We start from the raw sequence: 19,358 nt of genomic DNA, 5'->3' as shown, positions 1-19,358 counted from the left end.
TCCTTCCCCTTTAAATAGTGATGCTGTGTGACTTTCATGCTAAATTGTAAAAGGCAAAATGGTTTCTACCTGTCTGTCTCTGCCTTCATACTAGACTCCTTGGAACCCAGCCACTGTATTGTAAGGAAATTCAAGCTACATGGAGAGGTTATATGTAAGTATTCTGGCTCTGGGTAAGGTCTCTACTAGCAGCCAACATCAACCTCCAGATACATAAATGACCCTTCAGATAATTCCAATCCCTACCCTTCCAGCATCCCCTAGCCTTCTATTAACCTCCAGGGGAGAGGAGACTATCACCCCTGAGCTCCTCCTAAATTGTAAGTTAAGAAATGCTGAGTGGTTTGTTCCATAGCCCTAGATAACTGGAGCAAACACATTTAGAAAACATACTTGAAGGCTACCTAACAGTGTTTTCTTAAGTCTATCACAATCTAGGTGGAACAAGGTTATGTTAAAAAAAATTCTTAGTGCTATGTACTTATTTTAACATGTTTTAGAAAAATATATAACTAGTATGACTTCATAAATAGTGTTGTTTAGAACAAGTTTAAAAAGTGAGTTTATTTTTAGGAGGTACTAGGGAAGCAGGACATGGGAAGCAGGCACTCAATCACTGAGCTACATCTGCTCCCCATAAAAAAAACGTGAGTTGATTTAAATAAAAAATATTAAGAAACAATTGTGGTGAGGGGAGTATACAAAAATTGTGAAGGTAATGGGTGGTTGAAGGTCTGCAGTTGGGGAAACACTAATTAACCTCAAATGTTAACAGAACTTTTCTCTTAAGTGGAGGAATTGTGGGTGATTTTGATTTTATTTCTGTGTATATAATTTTAAAAAAATTTATTACTTGACTTTATTACATTTATTTGTATCGTTTATATAGGAAAGCATTTATTGAAAATAAAATGTTTTTCATCATTAAATACAGATTTAAAAAATATGAATTAGCACAAATTTCACAGCATTCACGATGATCAATAAATATTAGTTTTCTTTTCTTCCATAGTGACAGGAGGTGTCCAGGCACAAGTTAGAAAATGGCAGATCCGGGAGCGGTGATGAGATTTAGGAAACGGGTCAGATTTGCCTCAGACGACTTCTAAAGCGCTTATCACCTGTCACTTCATGACGAACACAATTCTCCTTCATTTACCTTTAAAACCATCAAATGGGATAACACAAAAATTATTTGTATTAAATAGCTGGTAGTGTTAATATTACTAGCATCTTAGATTGTGAAGGAGGGATGAAAAAAAAATAGGGTAGATCCATAATCGCAGCCCACTTCCTCATTGACAGCTCTCTGGCCCCCCTATTTGTGAATGAGCGGTGATCGTCAGTCCCCACAGCAGACACAGTAAGTGAGAAAGAGAACTTAAAAACGGGAATTACTTTCCTAGGAGAGGCCGAGCGAACCAACCCCGAAGAGGAGTGGAGTGCCCTTTCCAACTGTTTGCGGATACGAGGGCAGTCATTCAGGGCCCCCTTGATGCTCGTCAGTCAGTAAGGGGCAACTGAGCACAGGTCTCTGTAGGCACAGGGCGTGAGCGGTGTGAGGGCCTCGCCTCAGGTACCCCACTTGGCTCCGTCGCCGGCGCCCGGGAGTCGCGCTTGCCTGGGGCAACCGCTGGACCGCCGGAGCCGGTGGAAGTCCCAGCTCGGCTTCCGCAGGGTTCCCACGTGTGCTTCGGCCGCCGCCAAGAGGGGGCGGGGCGAAGGGCGCGGGGCTGGGCGGGGCGAGGGGCGCGCGCCAGCACCCCCGGGGCGGAGGCCGCGAGGCGGGGCGAGACCCGGGTGGAGGCGGCACGCGAGCCGAGGGGCGGCGGCTGCGCGCGCGGGGCGGGGCGGGGCGCGCTGCGTGGGCCTCGGCTGGCCGGCGCTCCTCCCCCTTCCGCGCCCAGGCCCGCGGCGGGCCGAGCTCCTCCCCCAGCCGGTTCACTCTCCACTTGCATCCTCTCGTCTCCACTCCGCCGGGCTGTTCCTCCCCCCTCCTCCTTGGTGAGGCGCTCCCTCCCTAAGCAGGCAGGCAGCATGGCGGCCGTGGAGACGCGTGTGTGCGAGACAGACGGCTGCAGCAGCGAGGCCAAGCTCCAGTGTCCCACCTGCATCAAGCTGGGCATCCAGGGCTCGTACTTCTGCTCGCAGGTAGACGCCCACTCCCCGTGCCGCTGCCGCAACCCTCCCCTTGCCCTCGCGGCCGGTCGGAAAGCGCTCCCACTCCCCTGCCCGCGCGCGGGCCGCGCTTGCACACCTCTCCCCCGCCCCCCTCGCAGCTCTGTCGTCCCCTCCGGCTCTCGGGGCCCAAGGGGTCAGGGTCGCTTGGGGCGCCTCGAGGGAGTGGGGGCGCGGTCGGCCGCGGCCATGTGGGCTGGGGAGCGGAAGCAGACTTGCCGCGGAGCTCCCGGCTGCCCTAGGGCGTCGTGTTAGGGGTCGTCACTTCTCGCGCATCCCCTGCGGGTGGGGCTGCCAGGTGTGCGGGCCGGCCGGGACAGGTGGGGACGCCGGGGGAGGGGGCAGCCCCTGCTCTGCGGGTCGCGGAAGCTGCAGCTGTCGGCAGGGCTCCGGCCCGGGGCGCGGGAGGCTGCAGGGCCGGGTGGTTAGTCTTGTCCAGGCTAAATTGGGGGACGGAAGCGACCCCCTGAGTGTTGAAAGATGGACTGTTTGGGGGCGGCGAGAGATGCAAGGAGGAGGAATGCTAACTCTAGCTCACTTTTGTCCTTGTGTTTTACTACCGCGCTTTGACACTTAGGCAACTTCGGGGGTGGAGAAGGAAAGGAAGCTGTGTTAATTCATTCTTTTTATTTGCATCTACAGTTACTAATTTAGACAGCCATAAGTTAACGGGATACTCACCCCTCTGTTACTTAAGTTCCACTGAACGAAAAGACAGCCCCATTGAGGGGTTATGCTTTAAGGCTTTAGAGTATTTTAATAAGTTTTGTGCATTGGAGCACATCCAGCTTTGAACGGGGTCCTGACTGAAGCGTGTGCTCGTGTTTATGTTTACTGAAGAGTACTAGTGTTTCTGTTGCATTTCGATGCCCAGAATATTGCCAGAGCGGCAATAAGCACGGTTCTTAGCTACAGTCCAGGTTTGTTAAAGAAACATGAATAACCAAATATTAAATTGGTAATGTCCTGGGGTGAGAAGAACTAGAACAGAGAGTCAGAAGGCCTGGTCAAGGCCCTGCCCTTGCCAGTTACTGTGCGATCTCGAAGTTGTCACCAGAGGTCGTGGTGATACTTTTCCTTACTATTTCATAATGTAGCTCTGAGACCCAGATTATCCAGTGAACGTGAAAATGCTGATAAAATATGAGGCATTTTTTAAAAGAGTTACAGTACAATTTAATACTGCCATGTATAAAGATTATAAATGAATAAAATGAAAACAAGTATAGAAAAGCAATACAAATAATAAGTATTTTAAAATGTAAAATATTGATAAACATAAAGATGTATATAAAAGTAAATATGTAAATAAAGTCCTTAAGGTCACAACACTTACAGATAAGCCATTGTTAGAGATCTTAGCTGTATTGTAAGTCTGTTTTTAAGGTAACTTGTAATCCTTAACTTTGTTAGTATCATTTGGAAAAAGTTGCACATAAAGAAGTGTTGCTTGATCTTAAAATAGCCCTGGGACTACTCAACATGCCAAACCTGGTACAGGTCCTTCTAATTTTTAAAAATAATTTTCATATTCTAATTTGTTTAGGCCAATGTAGAACCTGAATATAAAACAAAGAACAATGGTTTGCTTATGGACTTTGTGTACCATGTTAGTAGAATAATGTGGTTTATTAGGAGTGTTTACAGTTAGATGGCATTTTGTAATGCTAAATGAATTAATAGGTATTGATTCTTATCTCTTGACATTTTAAACAGGTAATATGAAATGTTGATCAAGCATGGGTACCCATTCTCTTAAGTCCAGTATTAATCCAGTAGAAAAGAACATTGAATCATTGGGGTTTGTGAAAAAAGGCCAGCTGCATTTGTGAAAACATGCAGGGTGTATTCAGTATGGTAGAATTAGGGGTATTCCATATTGGATTCTGCAGGCGTTTTCCTGGCACCACTGCTGGACCTGTAGTCAGACACACCTTAAGTGGCTCTCACAGTGGTCTTTTTCTTCATTTCTATTGCCACTTCCCATTGTTGTTGTTGTTTTTTTTAAATTTTCACTAAGTCAAGAGTAGTGTGGCTTCTTAATTGGTTTTCCAACTGTAGTTCCCCACCTTGCAAACATAGAGCCACAAAAAAAACAGACAAAACCCTTTTGTACAGACATTATTTCGCCCTCAGCACTGTCTGATTGTACTTATCCCACTAGGCATGACAAATGGAACTTCCCGTTGCTTGCAGGATACTAACCCTGCAAGGCAAGGAAGGCAATTGGGGCACCTCTTCTGGGTCCAACCTTACTCTCTTCTTCTTTTAGCTAGAGGCAAAGTTTATATTCTTTCCTTCACCCCAAGTGTCACCCATCTTTTGAAATCACAGCTCTTCTCTCACTCCCAGCTTGGGACATTGCTTAAGTCACATAACTTCTAGTTTTGCCATCTGTGATCTAGTTATGAAATTAGGGTTTCTCCTTGCCAGTTTCTCTGTTCATCTTCATGAGGAGTGGACTGCTGCTTTTTACCTCTTATTTATCCAGTCTCCAGGCTAGCTGTGTGGCCAGCTTGTCTCTGGGAACAAACTTAGAACAAAACTGTAGGGTGCTTTTCCAGAACGTCATAAAAGCAGCAGGCCTTTCCCAGTTACTCTTTCATGCCACCTTGTTTATTTCTTTTATTCACATTTTATACTATTCAGTTATCTCATTTGTTTTTTTGTTTTCTATCTTTTAGTGAGGTAAGCTCTGTGAATAAACTATTTCGTTCAGGGCTCTGTTCTCTTTTCCCAGCACAATGCTATTTATACAGTAGGTGCGGGTGCCCAATCAATGAATAAATGAATCAGAAGGCAGAAAAGAGACTGATCAGTTTGAATCTGGACTCTGAAGTTTATGAGATATTTGACTTTGGGCAAGTTTCTTAAACTCTGTACTTCAGTTACATGATTTTTTTTTTCAGTTAGTAGTGGAGATTGAACCCAAGACCTTGTACATGGGAGGTAGGCACTCAACCACTGAAATACATCCACTCCCCAATGAGTTTTTTTTTTTAAGATTTATTTATTTATTTAATTTCCCCCCCTCCCCTGGTTGTCTGTTCTTGGTGTCTATTTGCTGCGTCTTGTTTCTTTGTCCGCTTCTGTTGTTGTCAGCGGCACAGGAAGTGTGGGCGGCGCCATTCCTGGGCAGGCTGCTCTTTCTTTTCACGCTGGGCGGCTTTCCTCACGGGCGCACTCCTTGCGCGTGGGGCTCCCCCACGCGGGGGACACCCTTGCGTGGCACGGCACTCCTTGCGCGCATCAGCGCTGCGCATGGCCAGCTCCACACGGGTCATGGAGGCCCGGGGTTTGAACCGCGGACCTCCCATATGGTAGACGGACGCCCTAACCACTGGGCCAAAGTGCGTTTCCCTCAATGAGTTTTTTTTCTTTCTTTTTTTTAGGAGGTACTGGAAATCAAACCTGGGACCTCATACATGGGAAGCAGGTGCTCAACCATTTGAGCTATATCCACTCCCGGTTACATGATTTTTTAAGTGGGACCATTAGTAGTAGCTACCTTAGGGTTTTTGGTGCAGATTGCTAAGTGTTTGGAACTTAGCACAAGAGTAAACTTAATGCTAACTCTTTTTATCGTACTGTTTTGTGTTTAAGGAGCAAGAAATATTTTTTCTAAGATGTTTAATTTTAAGGAAAGTTTTGGTCTTTTATAGGAGTAAAACCTCAGTTTTACTTGGAAATCAAGCTACCCAAGATTTTCCGATATTTAATTGTATAGAAGTGGCCCCTCTTATTTAAAAGTAGTTTAAAATGTCTTAAGTTTCCTAAGAGGTTTTTTTGAAGATAGGAACTGTGCTTTACTCATTTTTATATTTTTCTACATTTTTCTACTTGCGCATATTCTGTGCTCAGTTCATTAAAGGAAAGAAAAGAGATTGATGGGCCCGCCATGGTAACCAAAGAAATTCTGCCTTTAAACTCTTAGTGAACAGCACTGGGCAGATCCTATCTTGTTCTGAGTTAAGGAATCAGCTGGGAAGGACCTGAGTCATCTGCTACCGTTTATGTTTATAAGGAATCAGAACTTGAAAGGTAGTATAGTAAAAGTGGAAGGAGACTGATTTGGAGTCAGATCTGGGTTTAAATGTTTGCTATTGTGTCCCTGGGTAAATTTCCTCTTAATTCGTAAGAAGATGCTAATGATATAGTCATTATGGTGTTTAAGGGGAGGCGAATAAGAGAGCAGCAGAGTACCTAGCACAGTGTTTAAAATTACTAAAAATCAGTTCTAAGGAAAGTTTAAAAATGTTTGAGAGTGTCATTTGTTTGAACATGACATGACTGTATTTGTTATCCTGTGTGATGGCATCCTATGTCATGGAGGTACTATCATTTCCTACTCATGTATCATTGAACTAAGTTTCTTTTAAAAATTTTAGCTGCTGTTTATCCTTCAATAAATGTTCCTACAGAATTTGAATCATTTTGATTTATTCAGGGATATAGACTAATAGTAGAACTGGTATATCAGTTCTGGATTGAAACATCCCAAGCTGATTCCATGTTTTTGTCCAGAAACAGTACTCACAGTATAGTCACTGGGTCCTGGTTAGTTTGAGAGCCTTCTAGTAGTTCGTGGGGATTTCCTTTTATTATCACATTTATAGTAGAAATATTTATGTTGGAGTTTCGGTGTAAACTATACTTATATTGTATTAGTACTTGTAAAAAAACTAGCTTTATTTGGTTGAAAGAAAATCAAGAGTTGTACAAGTCTTTCACTTTTCTGGAGAGTGAAAGGATAGGGGAGTAGGTATTATACTGTTCATGTAGTTTGTGGATTGTAAAAGCTTTCATCACAGTCTTTTTTATTTTTTTAGGTGAATCTTTTTCCAGGTTAGGCATACTTGTAAAAATTTTGTTTGGCCTTGGAAATTTTGGTAGGGAAATTTGGTAGAGAATACAGACACATAGCATGTGGCTGGGCACATGCTCTGGATTTAGGAGAGAGACATAATACCATGGTAGCTCCTATATTAATGTGGAACTGTCTTTGGGTAGTTGCTAGTGAGTGCAGTAGAGTCAAAAGCAAGTGTCAAAAAAGATAAAAAACAAAAAAAAGGGAAAAAAAGAGAAAGAAGCAAGTGTCTGGAATTGTCTTTGATATTAACAGCAAATCCATTAAGATAGATGAAATATAGGGGGTAATATTTTATAGAGCCACCATGTGGATTCTTTCCAGTATTAACGTTTTAATATAATGGAGTAAATATTAATTATAACCCTTTCTGTTTGATTCTGAACTTCTCCTAATTTCCCTCTCCCCCCCTCAATGAAACATTGTCTTATACAAGCTTGGGCAGGTAGAGCTCCAGCTCAACACTTATTAAGTCTTTTAGTTTTGTTTTCTTTGATTGGTATCAGACTTGTTTCTGGCTTTGAAAAAAGAACAGCTCTACACACAATGCAAGCCAGGCTTGCCTGTTTGGCAGCTACAGTTAAACCTTGGAGACCCTGTGAAACTTTTTTTCTCATTATACATTGTAAATAAGTTCTCTTTTGCTCTTGTCTCCAGTTTTATTGCCATGCTGAAAACTCTGTCAGCTGTGTCTACTAGTATGACATTTATCTGGGTCATATGCTCAGGCATCTAAAGAGATATTAAAGTGTAAATGAAATTATGACTAGCAAGTTCCCTTCACATCATAGAGTGGGAGGCAACAGAGACTTCTCCATATTATGAATCTGTATTTTATGATTTGTCTTGATAAAAGGGGTAAAAGGGCAATATTTTACATCAGATTCTGAAGGTTACTCTGTCTTACTCATCAAACCAGAAGCTTAAATAGATAGAAGTAAGTGCCATTCAGTTTTAGATATATCATGACTTTTTTTTTCCCAAGCGGGGATTTATTTTATTCCTGATGAGCTTGCTGACTGGTATAGGTAATGTGTTTGACCATTTGAATATTGCTAACTTTGCATTGTTTTCTACTAAACAAATGTAGAGAAAATATATAAATGTAGTTAGTATGTGAATAATTTAGTGTTTTTTTAATAAACGATTTTTTATTTTTAAATTTATTACCCCTATCCCCTTGCCACCTGAGCACACTGTCTGCTCTCTCTGTCTACTAGCTGTGCTTTCTTTGTCTGCTTGTCTTCTCTTCTTGTCTTCTCTTTAGGAGGCAACGGGTATGGATCCTCGGACCTCCCTATGTGGGAGAGAGGCACTCAATCACTTGAGCCACCTTAGTTCCCTGGTTTGTTGTGTCTCTCACTGTCTCTTTTTTTTTGGTCATTGTTGCATCATCTTATTGCACCAACTCTGCGCCACACGGTCTGTTGCAACGCACCGTGCAGGTCAGTTTGCTTTCACTAGGAGGTCCCGGGTACCGAACCTGGGACCCTCCATGTGGTCGATGGAAGCCCAGTTGCTTGATCCACATCTGCTGCCCCCAATATTGCTTTTGAATCAAGGTTTTAAGTGCTTTAAATTCAGGACTCATATGAGGATTTTTTATTAAGTTGTTTTTATTACACATTGAGTAGAATAAAAAAAACTGTTAGTAAAACAAACCTAAGGTTTAAAGAAAGATGGTACAATAAATACTTGTATACCCACAGTGCTCATTTGAGTCTTTTGTGGACCCCAGAAAATTCTGCTCCCGTGCATATAAACCTATTTTAGATGGGACCTTTTAATTAGATTCAATTAAAGGATCTTCATTTTGATTAGATCACATCAGTAGGGCATGACCCTGGATGGGTCTTAATCCTCTTACTGGAGTCCTTTATTAACGGAGGAATAAAAAGCCACAGACACAAAAAAAGCACCAGAGACAGAGAGAAGCCTCCAGAAGTTGAAATCAGTGGACCTGGGACAGAGAAAAGCTACAGACGGAGTATCCTGAAGCTGAAGCAACAAGGCCTGGAAGAGAAGGGAGAGAGGGAGGAGAGGGGAGAGGAGAGAGATGAGCTGACGCCACCCTGTGCCTGATCATCCACAGGTAAGCTTGAGGAGAAAGTGAGGCTGGAGGAGAAGGCAGAGACTGGCAGAGCTGCCATTGTGCCTTGCCACGTGGCAGGAATCCAGGATCGCCAGCAGTCAGCCTTTGGGGAGAGAGCGCCTGATGCCTTGATTTAGACATTTTTCTCAGCCTCAGAACTATAAGCTATATGTTAATCCCATTGTAAAAGCCAACTAATTTCTGGTATATGGTATTGGCAGCATTTAGCAAACTAAAACACCTACCACCTAATTTTTTAAGAAGACTACTACCAGTAAAACAAGTAAAAACAGAAGGCCCCTGTGTGCTTTACCCAAGAGGTACTTCCTATACTGAATTTTGTGTTTCTCTTTCATTTGCTAATATATCACTTTATTCATTTTTTTTTGTTGATAGAATTTGGGTTATTCCAGGGTACTTCTATTATAAATAGTGCTGCTGTGAACATTCTTGTACCTAATACCTGGTACTTGTGTGCAAGTGTTTCTCTTGTTTATATACCTAACCTTGGTTATATACCTTTGTTTTTTGGTAGTACCAAATTGTTTTCCAAAATGGTTGTATGTATACTCCCATCAGCAGACAGTTTATATTGTTCCTTATCATGGCTAGTACTTGACATGAACAGAGATTTTAATTTTTGCTCCTCTGGTCTTCGGTTGTACAGTGTATTTTCCTAAATGGAATCCTGATATTATTACATATGAACAACAGCATTCATTAGGCTATTTCCTATTTGTAGACCTGCAAAAATTCAAAAGGGTTTAACTCTTCTCAGGGGATTATGATCTACTTAATATAGGAAGTACAAAAAGATAAATGACAAGGAAGTACTAAGTGACTGTTATAGCCAGGGAGTTATTTTTTTCCCCACATTTCTTTTTTACAACCTTATTGTCTCCAGCTTTTTAATAAGAGAAATTTCAAACATACAGAAAACTTGAAAGATAGTATAATAACCACATACCCATCACCTAAATTTGCATTTTGCTTTATTTATGTGTGTGCCCTGTTGCGTATGTGCAGTGTATGTGTGTATTTATTGAAACATTTGAAAATAAGTCACAGACAGCTCCGAGGCAGCTTGTGCCTCAGTGGTGGATGGGCACTGGCCTCCGTGGTGTGGAGCGCTCTACCTGAGTCTTCTCTGCAGATGGGCAGTCTTCTCCTTCCATTCCTTCCAGTATGCTGCAGGATGCTCTTCTGATCTCCTGGAGCACCTAAACAAGTGCTTTAGCTAGCTCCAGATAGCTCTGGGTGTTTACTAACTGCCCTGTAGCAGGAGCTGACTTTAGAAGCTCTTACTGTGTGTCATCTTGCTGGTTGTCCTTTTCCCCCATTTTTAATTGGGTTGTCTTTTTGTTGTTTAGTTGTAGCATCTCTTTATATATCATAGATATTAAACCCTTACTGGACATGTGATTTCCAAATATTTTCTCTCTTTGAGTTGGCTGTCTTTTCACCCTTTTTACAAAGTCCTTTGAGGGACAAGATTTTAATATTGGGGATTCACATAATTTTTTCTTTTGTTATGCATACTTTGGGTGTAAGGTCCAAGAAACCATCACCTACTACAAAGACTTGAAGATGTTTCCTTAATGTTTTCTTCTATTAGTCTTTGATTCAATTTGAGTTGATTCTTGTGTAGGTAGTGAGATAGGGGTCCTCGTTCATTCTTTTGGTTATGGATATCCAGTTCTCCTAGCACCATTTCTTGGAGACTGTTTTTTCCCATAAACATGGACTCTCAATTCTGTTCCACTGGTCGATATTTCTATCTTTATGCCAATACCATGTTGTTTTAACCACTCTTGCTTTGTAATGTTTGAAGGTCAGGCAGTGAAATACCTCCCATGTCACTTTTCTTTTTTAGAATGCTTTTGTATTGGGGTGCCCTTTCCTTTCCAAATAAATTTTGTAATTGACCTTTCTGTTTTTGTAAAGTAGTTTGTTGGAATTTTGATAGGTATTGCATTGAATCTATAAATCAGATTGGGTAAGATTGACATCGTCACAATGTTTAGTCTTCCAGTCCTTGAATATGGACTATCTTTCCATTTGTTTAGGCCTTAATATTGATTTCTTTTAGCATTGTTTTGTAGTTTTTTGAATATAGGATTTGTACTTCTTTTGTTAAATTAATCCCCAGGTATTTGAGTCTTTTTGTCGCTATTTTAAATGGAATTTTTCCTCAGATTTCCTCCTCAGATTGTTCAGTACTAGTGTACAAAAACATTCCTGATATTTGTATTTTGATCTTGTATCCTGCTACTTTGCTGAACTCATTAGCTCTAGTAGCTTTGTCATAGATAATTCAGAATTTTCTTAGTACACGATCATGGCATCTGCAAATGGAGCTTAACTTCCTCTTTTCCTTTGTCTTGTCTAATTGTTCTAGCTAGAATTTATAGTACAACATTGAATAAGAATGGTGACAGTGGGCACCCTTGTCTTATTCCCAATTCTAGAGGGAAAACCTTCAGCCTTTCCCCATGGAATACGATGTTGGCTGTGGGTTTTTCATATATGCCTTTTATCATTTTGAGGAATTTTCCTTCTAGTCCTATCTTTTGAATTGTTTTTATCAAAAAAGGTTGCTGGATTTTGTTGAGAGCCTTTTCTGCATCAGTTGAGATGATCATGTGTTTTTTTCCCTTCAATTTGTTAATGTGGCGTATTATGTTGATTGATTTTGTGTTGAGCCATCCTTACATAGCAGGAATAAGTTCCACTTGATGTGATGTATAAGTCTTTTGATATGCTGCAGGAGTCTATTTGCAAGTATTTTGTTGAGATCTTTTGCATGTATATTCATTGGAAAGATTGGTGTGTAATTTTCTTTTTTTGTAGTGTCTTTATCTGGCTTTGGTATTAGGGTGATGTTGGCTTCATAAAATGTGTTGGGTAATTTTCCCTCCTCTTAAATTTTTTGGAAGAGTTTAAACAGTATTGTTGTTAATTCTTTGCAAAATGCTTGATAGAATTCACCTGTAAAGCCATCTGATCCTAGTTTTTTCTTTGTTAGGAGATTTTTGATGATGGATTCAATCTCTTTAAATGTGATTGGTTTGGTAAGGTCTTGTATTTCTTGTAGTGTCAATGTAGGTCGTTTGTGCATTTCAAGGAAATTGCCCTTTCATCTAGATTATCTAGTCTGTTGGCATACAGTTTCTCATAATATCCTCTTACGATCCCATTTATTTCTGTGGAGTCTGTTGTACTCCTCCCCTCCCCCATTCATGGCTGATTATATTTATTTACATCTTCTGTCTTTCTTTTTAGTCTGGCTAGGGGTTTTTCAATTTTATTGATCATGTCAAAGATCTATCTTTTTGGTTGTTTTTGTTGATTTTCCCTGTTGTCTTTTTAATCTCAATTTCATTTATTTCTGCTCTAATATTCTTCTTCTGCTCTTTTTGGGAACAGTTTGCTGCTCTTTAATTTATTTTTTCTAGTTTCTCTAATTATTCAGTTAGGACTTTGATTTTAGCTCTTTTTTCTTTTTTAATATAGGTGTTTATGTCTATAAATTTCCTTCTCAAGCCTGCCTGTACTGTATTATAGGTTTTGTTAAGTTGTCTACTTACTTTCATTCATTTCAATATATTTACTGATTTCATTTGCAATTTCTTCTTTGACTCACTGATTATTTAGGACTGTGTTGTTTAGCCTCCACACATTTGTAAATTTACCTCTTTCCTATCTATTGTTGATTTCCAGTTTCATTCCATTATGATCTGAGAAGGTGCTTTGTATAATTTCAGTCTTTTTATATTTATCGAGAGGTTCATTTTGACCTAACATGTCATCTATCCTGAAGAAAGATCCATGGAAACTTGAGAAGAATGTATACTCTGCTGAGTTTGGGTGTAATGTTCTGTATATATATGTCTGTTAGGTCTAGTTTGTTTATGATACTGTTCATGTTCTCTGTTTCCCTGTTGATCTTTTGTCTAGTTTTATCTAACGATGCGAGTAGTGTGTTAAAGTCTCCAACTATAATTGTAGAGATGTCTATTTCTCCCTTTAGTTTTGCCTGAGATTGCCTAATGTATTTTGGGGCACCCTGGTTAGATGTATAGGTATTTTTGACTGTTATTTCTTCCTGGTAAATTGGATCTTTTATTTTTTTAAATTTTCGTTTATTTATTTATTGTAAAATAAGCTTTAGATTACGTAAATGTTACATAAAAAATATAGGGGATTCCTATATGCTCCAACCCCTTCCCCTCCCACCAATTAATTCTTGTTTTCCTTTATTTTGTACATTTAATAATTGAAAATGTAAACAATTAAAAACTAAAAAGAAAACAGAGTTGAATAAAAACATACATTTCTCATTTAAATGTACTGCATACATAAAAATTTTTTTTTGACTCATACAATATATTATACAGTGTATTTGTTTCATAGTAACACAGTGAAACAGTATTTGTCCTTTGTGTCTGGCTTACTTTCCTCAATATAATGTCTTCCAGGTTCATCCATGTTGTCATGTTATAGCATCTTCTAGCTACTTAATATTCCATTGTGTGAATAGACCACAGTTTGTTTATCCATTCGTCTGTTGATGGACACCTAGGTTGTTTCCAACTTTTGGCAATTGTGAATAATGTCGCTGTGAACATCAGTGTGCAGATGTCTGTTCACGTCACTGCTCTCAGTTCTTCTGGGTATTGCAGTAGTGGTATTGCAGGATCAAGTGGCAAGTCTACATTCAACTTCTTCAGGAACTGCCAAACAGTCCTCCACAGTGGCTGTACTATTCTGCATTCCCACCAACAGTGAATAAGTGTTCCTTTTTCTCCACATCCTCTCCAACACTTGTGCTTCTTTGTCTTTTTAATAGTGGCCATTCTGGTAGGTATGAAATGATATCTGTAGTTTTGATTTGCATTTCCCTAATCATTAGTGAAGTTGAGCATTTCTTCATGTGTTTTTTTGCCATTTGTATTTTTTCTTTGGATAAATGTCAGTTCAAGTCTTTTGTCCATTTTTAAATTGGGTCTTTTGTCTTTTTGTTATTGAGTTGTAACATCTCTTTATATATCCTGGATATTAAACCCTTATCTGACATGTGATTTCCAAATATTTTCTCTCATTGACTAGAATGCCTTTTCACCCTTTTGACCAAGTCCTGGGAGATATGAAAGTTTTTAATTTTGAGGAGGTCCCATTTATCTATTTTTCTTTTGTTGCACGTGCTTTGGGTGAAGGCCCAAGAAATCACTACCTACTGCAAGGTCTTGAAGATGTTTCCGTACATTTTCTTCTAGTAGTTTTATGGTCCTGGCTTTTATATTTAGGCCTTTGATCCATTTTGAATTGATTCTTATATAGGGAGTGAGGTAGTAGTCTTCTTTGATTCCTTTGGTTGTAGATATCCATTTGTCCCAGTACCATTTGTTGAAAAGACTGTTTGGTTCCGTTAACATTGATTTGGTAGATTTGTCAAAAGTCAGTTGACTGTATAAGTGAGGGTTTGTTTCTGGGTTCTCAACTCTGTATGACTGATCAATGTGTCTATCTTTTTTGTGAGTACCATACTGTTTTGACCACTGTAGCTTTGTAATAAGTTTCAAGGTCAGACAATGAAGTTCTTCCCATTTTGTTTTTTTTTTTTTTTTTTTTTAAATGCTATTGGCTATTCGAGTGCACTTTCCCTTCCAAATGAATGGTAATTGCCTTTTGTAATTCTGTAAAGTAAGAGATTGGGGTTTTGATTGATATTGCATTGAAATCTATAAATCAGTTTGGGTAAGATGACATCTTCACTATATTTATTCCAATCCATGAATATGGAAAGTTTTTCCATTTGTTTAGGTCTTTTAAAATTTCTTTTAGCATTGTTTTGTAGTTTTCTGTATATAGGTCCTCTAATTCTTTGATTAAATTATTTCCTAGGTATTTGAGTCTTTTTGCTGCTATTGAAAATGGAATTTTCCCCAATTTCCTTTTCAGATTTTTCCATACTAGAGCATCAAAACATTGATTTTTGTATGTTGATCTCATATCCTGCCACTTTGCTGAACTCAGTTATTAGTTCAGGTAGTTTTGTCATGGATACTTCAGGATATTCTAGGTACAGTATCATGTCATCTGCAAACAGTGAGAGTTTTACTTCTTCTTTTCCTATTTGGATGCCTTTAATTTTTTTTTTCCTTTTGTAATTGCCCTAGCTAGAAATTCTAGTATGGTATTGAATAACAGTGGTCACAGTGGGCGTCCTTGTCTTGTTCCCAATCTTAGAGGGAAAGCTTTCAACTTGTCCCCATTGGGTATAATGTTGACTGTGGGTTTTTCATATATGTCTTTTATCATTTTGAGGAATTTTCCTTCTATTGCTATCTTTTGAAGCGTTTTTATAAAAAAAGGATGCTTGATTTTGTTGAATGACTTTTCTGTACCAATTGAGATGATTGTGTGGTTTTTTCCCTTCAGTTTGTTAGTGTGGTGTATTACGTTGCTTGATATATACCAGGAATAAATCCCACTTGGTCATGATGTATAAGCCTTTTGATATGCTGTTGGATTCAATTTGCAGGTATTTTGTTGACAATTTTTGCATCTATGTTCATTAGAGAGATTGGTGTGTAATTTTCTTTTTTGTAGTGTCTTTATCTGGCTTTGGTATTATAGTGATGTTGGCTTCATAAAATGTGTTGGGTAATTTTTCCTCTTCTTCAGTTTTTTGGAGGAGTTTAAATAGTGTTGGTGTTAAATCTTTTGGAAACGCTTGGTAGAATTCACTTGTGAAGCCATCTGGTCCTGGACTTTGCTTTGGTGGGAGATTTTTGATGTTGGATTCAATCTCCTTAAATGTGATTGGTTTGTTAAGTTCTTGTATTTCTTGTAGCGTTAGTGTAGGTTGTTTGTACATTTCTAGGAATTTGTCCATTTCATTTAGGCTGTCTAGTTTGTTGGCATATGGTTTCTCATAATATCTTCTTATGATTCTTTTTATTTTTGTGGAGTCAGTTGTAACTTTCCCCTTTTCATTTCTGATTGTATTTTTTTTCATCTTCTCTCTTTTTTTCTTTGTTTGTCTAGCTAGGGATTTGTCAATTATATTGATCTTCTCAAAGAACCAGCTTTTGGTTTTGTTGATTGTCTGTTGTTATTTTCTATTTAATTCTAAATTTCATTTATTTATTTTTCCCCTCCCTTCTCCCCCTCCCGCTCTCATTCCCCCACCCTGCTGTTTTGCTGCCTGTGTCCATTCGCCATGTAATCTTCTGTATCTGTTTCTCTTTTTGTCTTCTCATCTTTCTCCTCTAGGACTCACTGGGATTCGATCTTGGGGACCTCTGATGTGGAGAGAGGGTCCCTGTCAATTGTGCCACCTCAGTTGCTGGTCTCTGCTATGCTTCACCTTGACTCTCCCCTTCGTCTCTGCTTTGTTGTGTCATCATCTTGCTGCATGACTCACTCGTGCGGGCACTGGCCTACCATGTGGGCACTGTCTCGTCCGATGGGCACTCGTGCAGGCAACTCGGCTCTCTGTGCTGACACTCATGCAGGCACTGGCTTGCCGTGTGTGCACACTTTTTCTTTTTTCTTTTTTACCAGGAGGCCCCAGGGATCGAACCTTGGTCCTCCCTATCACTTCAGCCACATCCGCTTCCTTGCAATTTCTTCTTTGACCCACTGTTGTTCAGGAGTGTGTTGTACAGCCTCCACACATTTGCCAATTTACTTTTTTCCTGTCTGTATTGATTTCCAGTTTCATTCCATTATGATCAGAGCAGGTGCTTTGTATAGTTTCAATCTCTTTATATTTATTGAGAGCTGCATTGTGCCCTAACGTGGTCTATCCTGGAGAAAGAGGCACTTGAGAAGAATGTATAATCTGCTGAGTTTGTATGCAGTGTTTTATATATGTCTGTTAGGTCTAACTCGTTTATCATATTGTTCAAATTTTCTGTTTCCTTGTTTGCCTTCTGTCTAGTTCTTTCTAATGATGTGAGTGGGGTGTTGAAGTCTCCAGCGATTATTGTAGAGATGCCTGTTTCTCCCTTAGTTTTCTCAGAGTTTGTCTCATGTATTTTGGGGCACCCTGGTTAGGTGCATAGATATTTATGACTGTTACATCTTTATGGTGGATTGTACCTTTTATTAATATATTATGGCCTTCTGTATTTCCTATAACTTTTTTTGCATTTAAAGTCTGTTTTGTCTCATATTAGTGTCGCTAATATCACATGGGGTATCTTTTTCCAAACTTTCACTTTCAGCTGGTTTGTATGCCTGCGTCTAAGGTGAGTTTCTTGTAAGTAGTGTATGGGTGGCTCATGTTTTTTTATCCCTTCTGTCATCCTGTATCTTTTTATTGGGGAGTTTAATCCATTCACATTCAATGATATTAATGTAAATGCACTATTTACTTACTCCATTTTATTTTTTGGATTTCATATGTTGTATCTTATTTTTGTCTGCCTTTTTACTCTTTTGGTTATCCTTTCTGCTAGTCTTTTTATATTATACTCTCCTCCAAGCCTATCTTTCCTGTCCAGCCCTTTCTCTCCTGTTCTTTTTCAGGCTTCATTTAATATTTCCTGCAAAGGTGGTTTCTTTTTAAACTTCACTAATTTCTGTTTGTTTGTCAATATTTTGTGCTCACCTTCATATTTGAAGGAGAATTTTGCTAGATAAAGAATTCTTGGCCAGCAGTTTTTCTTTTTCAGTATCCTAGTTGTATTATACCACTGTCCCCTTGTCTCCATGGTTTCTGATGAGAAATCCGCACTAAGTCTTACTGGGTGTCCCTTGTATGTGATGGCTTGCTTCTCCCTTGCTGCTTTGAGAATTTTCTCTTTATCCTTATCATTTGACATTCTGAGTAGTATGTGTCTTGGAGTAGGTCTATTCACATTTATTCTGATTGGGGTATGCTGCTCTTCTTGGACATGTAAATTCATTTCTTTCTTTAGAGTTGGGCAATTTTCAGCTGTTATTTCCTCAAATACTCTTTCTGCCCTTTCTTCCTTCTCTTCTCCTTTTGGAACTCCCTTGACACACATGTTGTTGCTTTTTGTGTTATCTTCTAACTCCCTGAACCCCTGCCACTTTTTTCCTTTCTTTTCTCTCTCTTGTTTTTTCCCTTCAATTTCAGCTGTTCTGTCTTCTGTATCATTTGTTCTTCTATCCTTTGAGTCTGCTGTTGTATGTCTCTAATGAGTTTTCGATCTCAGCTACCTTATCTTTCATCCCCATTAGCTCTGTTACTTTTCTACTCAGGTTTACAAATTCTTCTTTGTGCACACTCAGTGTCGTCTTGATGTCCTTTATCTCTTTAGCCATACTGTCTTTCAACTAATTAATTTGATTTTCTTTGTCTCAAATTCTGTCTTCTGGGGCTTTGATATATTCCTTTTCTTGGGCCATGTCTTCCATTTTCTTAGTATGGCTTGCAGTTTTTTGCAAAAACATTTTGTCTATGTATCTGATTAGGATGGTGAGTTTACTCAGATGCTCAATTTCTTTCTCTTTTATAGGGACTTAGTGGCAGAAGGCTGTGGGTCATTGTTCTTCTTTGATTCCTGATTCAACCTGTTCTGGGTCGTTAGGCTTTTCCCTCTTAGTTTCTCAAAACTGGGCCCTGGACCCAGTAATAGTTTGCAGACCCACTTCCTAGGTCCTTCTGGAAGGAGGGATAAAGGCTGGAAAATCCTCTCATATTTACTTCTGATTTCTTCACATGTACATTCTTGCTCCACCAGCAGATGGCCTCTTTTGGCAGCCCTCTTCGTTCAACGCCTGCTTGTACTGTGTTTGTTACAACCTGGGCCAGATCAATGTGGTAGTGTATTCTGCCTGGAGGCTAATTCAAAGTTGCTGATAGCCCCCTCCCTTTTCTTTTGTAGGAAACAATTCCACTCCTCTCTGCATCCTCATCGACCAGTCCTGATCAGGAGAGAGGGAGATGGAGATGGAGAGGGTTGGATCTTTTTTGTCTGGGATCTATTTTTTCCTGTCGGCTCCCAAGGCAAACAATGGTATGGTCCCACCTGGCTTGGAAGAGCTCATGGGACAGCAGACCAAATTTGTGCATCAAAAACTGAGTCAGCCTTAGGCTGTGTCCCTCTCTCTCCCCTTTCCTTGGAAGGTGGATCCTTGGAGTCCCCTTGTCTGTAGTCACTGGCCACTAGGCCTGTGAATTCAGAAGTGGCTTTGTATAGAGGATGGGGCTGGCAGTTGCAGCTGCTGCTTTTAACATAGAGT

General features: G+C 39.8%; 1 protein-coding gene and 1 long non-coding RNA gene across 2 annotated transcripts in view; one reads left to right on the top strand and one right to left on the bottom strand.

The window, feature by feature from the left end:
• Positions 1-986: 986 nt before the first annotated feature.
• Positions 987-1,655, bottom strand: LOC139439713 (uncharacterized). The gene is made up of 2 exons (XR_011649788.1): positions 1,399-1,655; positions 987-1,159 (listed from the first exon to the last, which is right to left on the bottom strand). It is a non-coding gene; the product is annotated as an uncharacterized lncRNA (long non-coding RNA).
• Positions 1,656-1,848: 193 nt separating this feature from the next.
• The window catches only part of LOC101423538 (methionine aminopeptidase 1), an 81,123-nt gene continuing 63,613 nt past the window's right edge, over positions 1,849-19,358 (top strand). Inside the window, exon 1 of the mRNA XM_004453704.5 lies at positions 1,849-2,151. Within this exon, the coding sequence (XP_004453761.1) occupies positions 2,038-2,151 (114 nt within the window). The 5' untranslated portion in view covers positions 1,849-2,037. The remainder of the gene's footprint in view (positions 2,152-19,358) is intronic.

This window comes from Dasypus novemcinctus, chromosome 1 (genome assembly GCF_030445035.2).
Source record: "Dasypus novemcinctus isolate mDasNov1 chromosome 1, mDasNov1.1.hap2, whole genome shotgun sequence".
In the NCBI taxonomy this organism is placed as follows: Eukaryota; Metazoa; Chordata; class Mammalia; order Cingulata; family Dasypodidae; genus Dasypus; species Dasypus novemcinctus.
The sequence above is the reverse complement of the archived record's forward strand: the minus strand, read 5'-3'. Positions and strand labels throughout refer to the sequence as shown.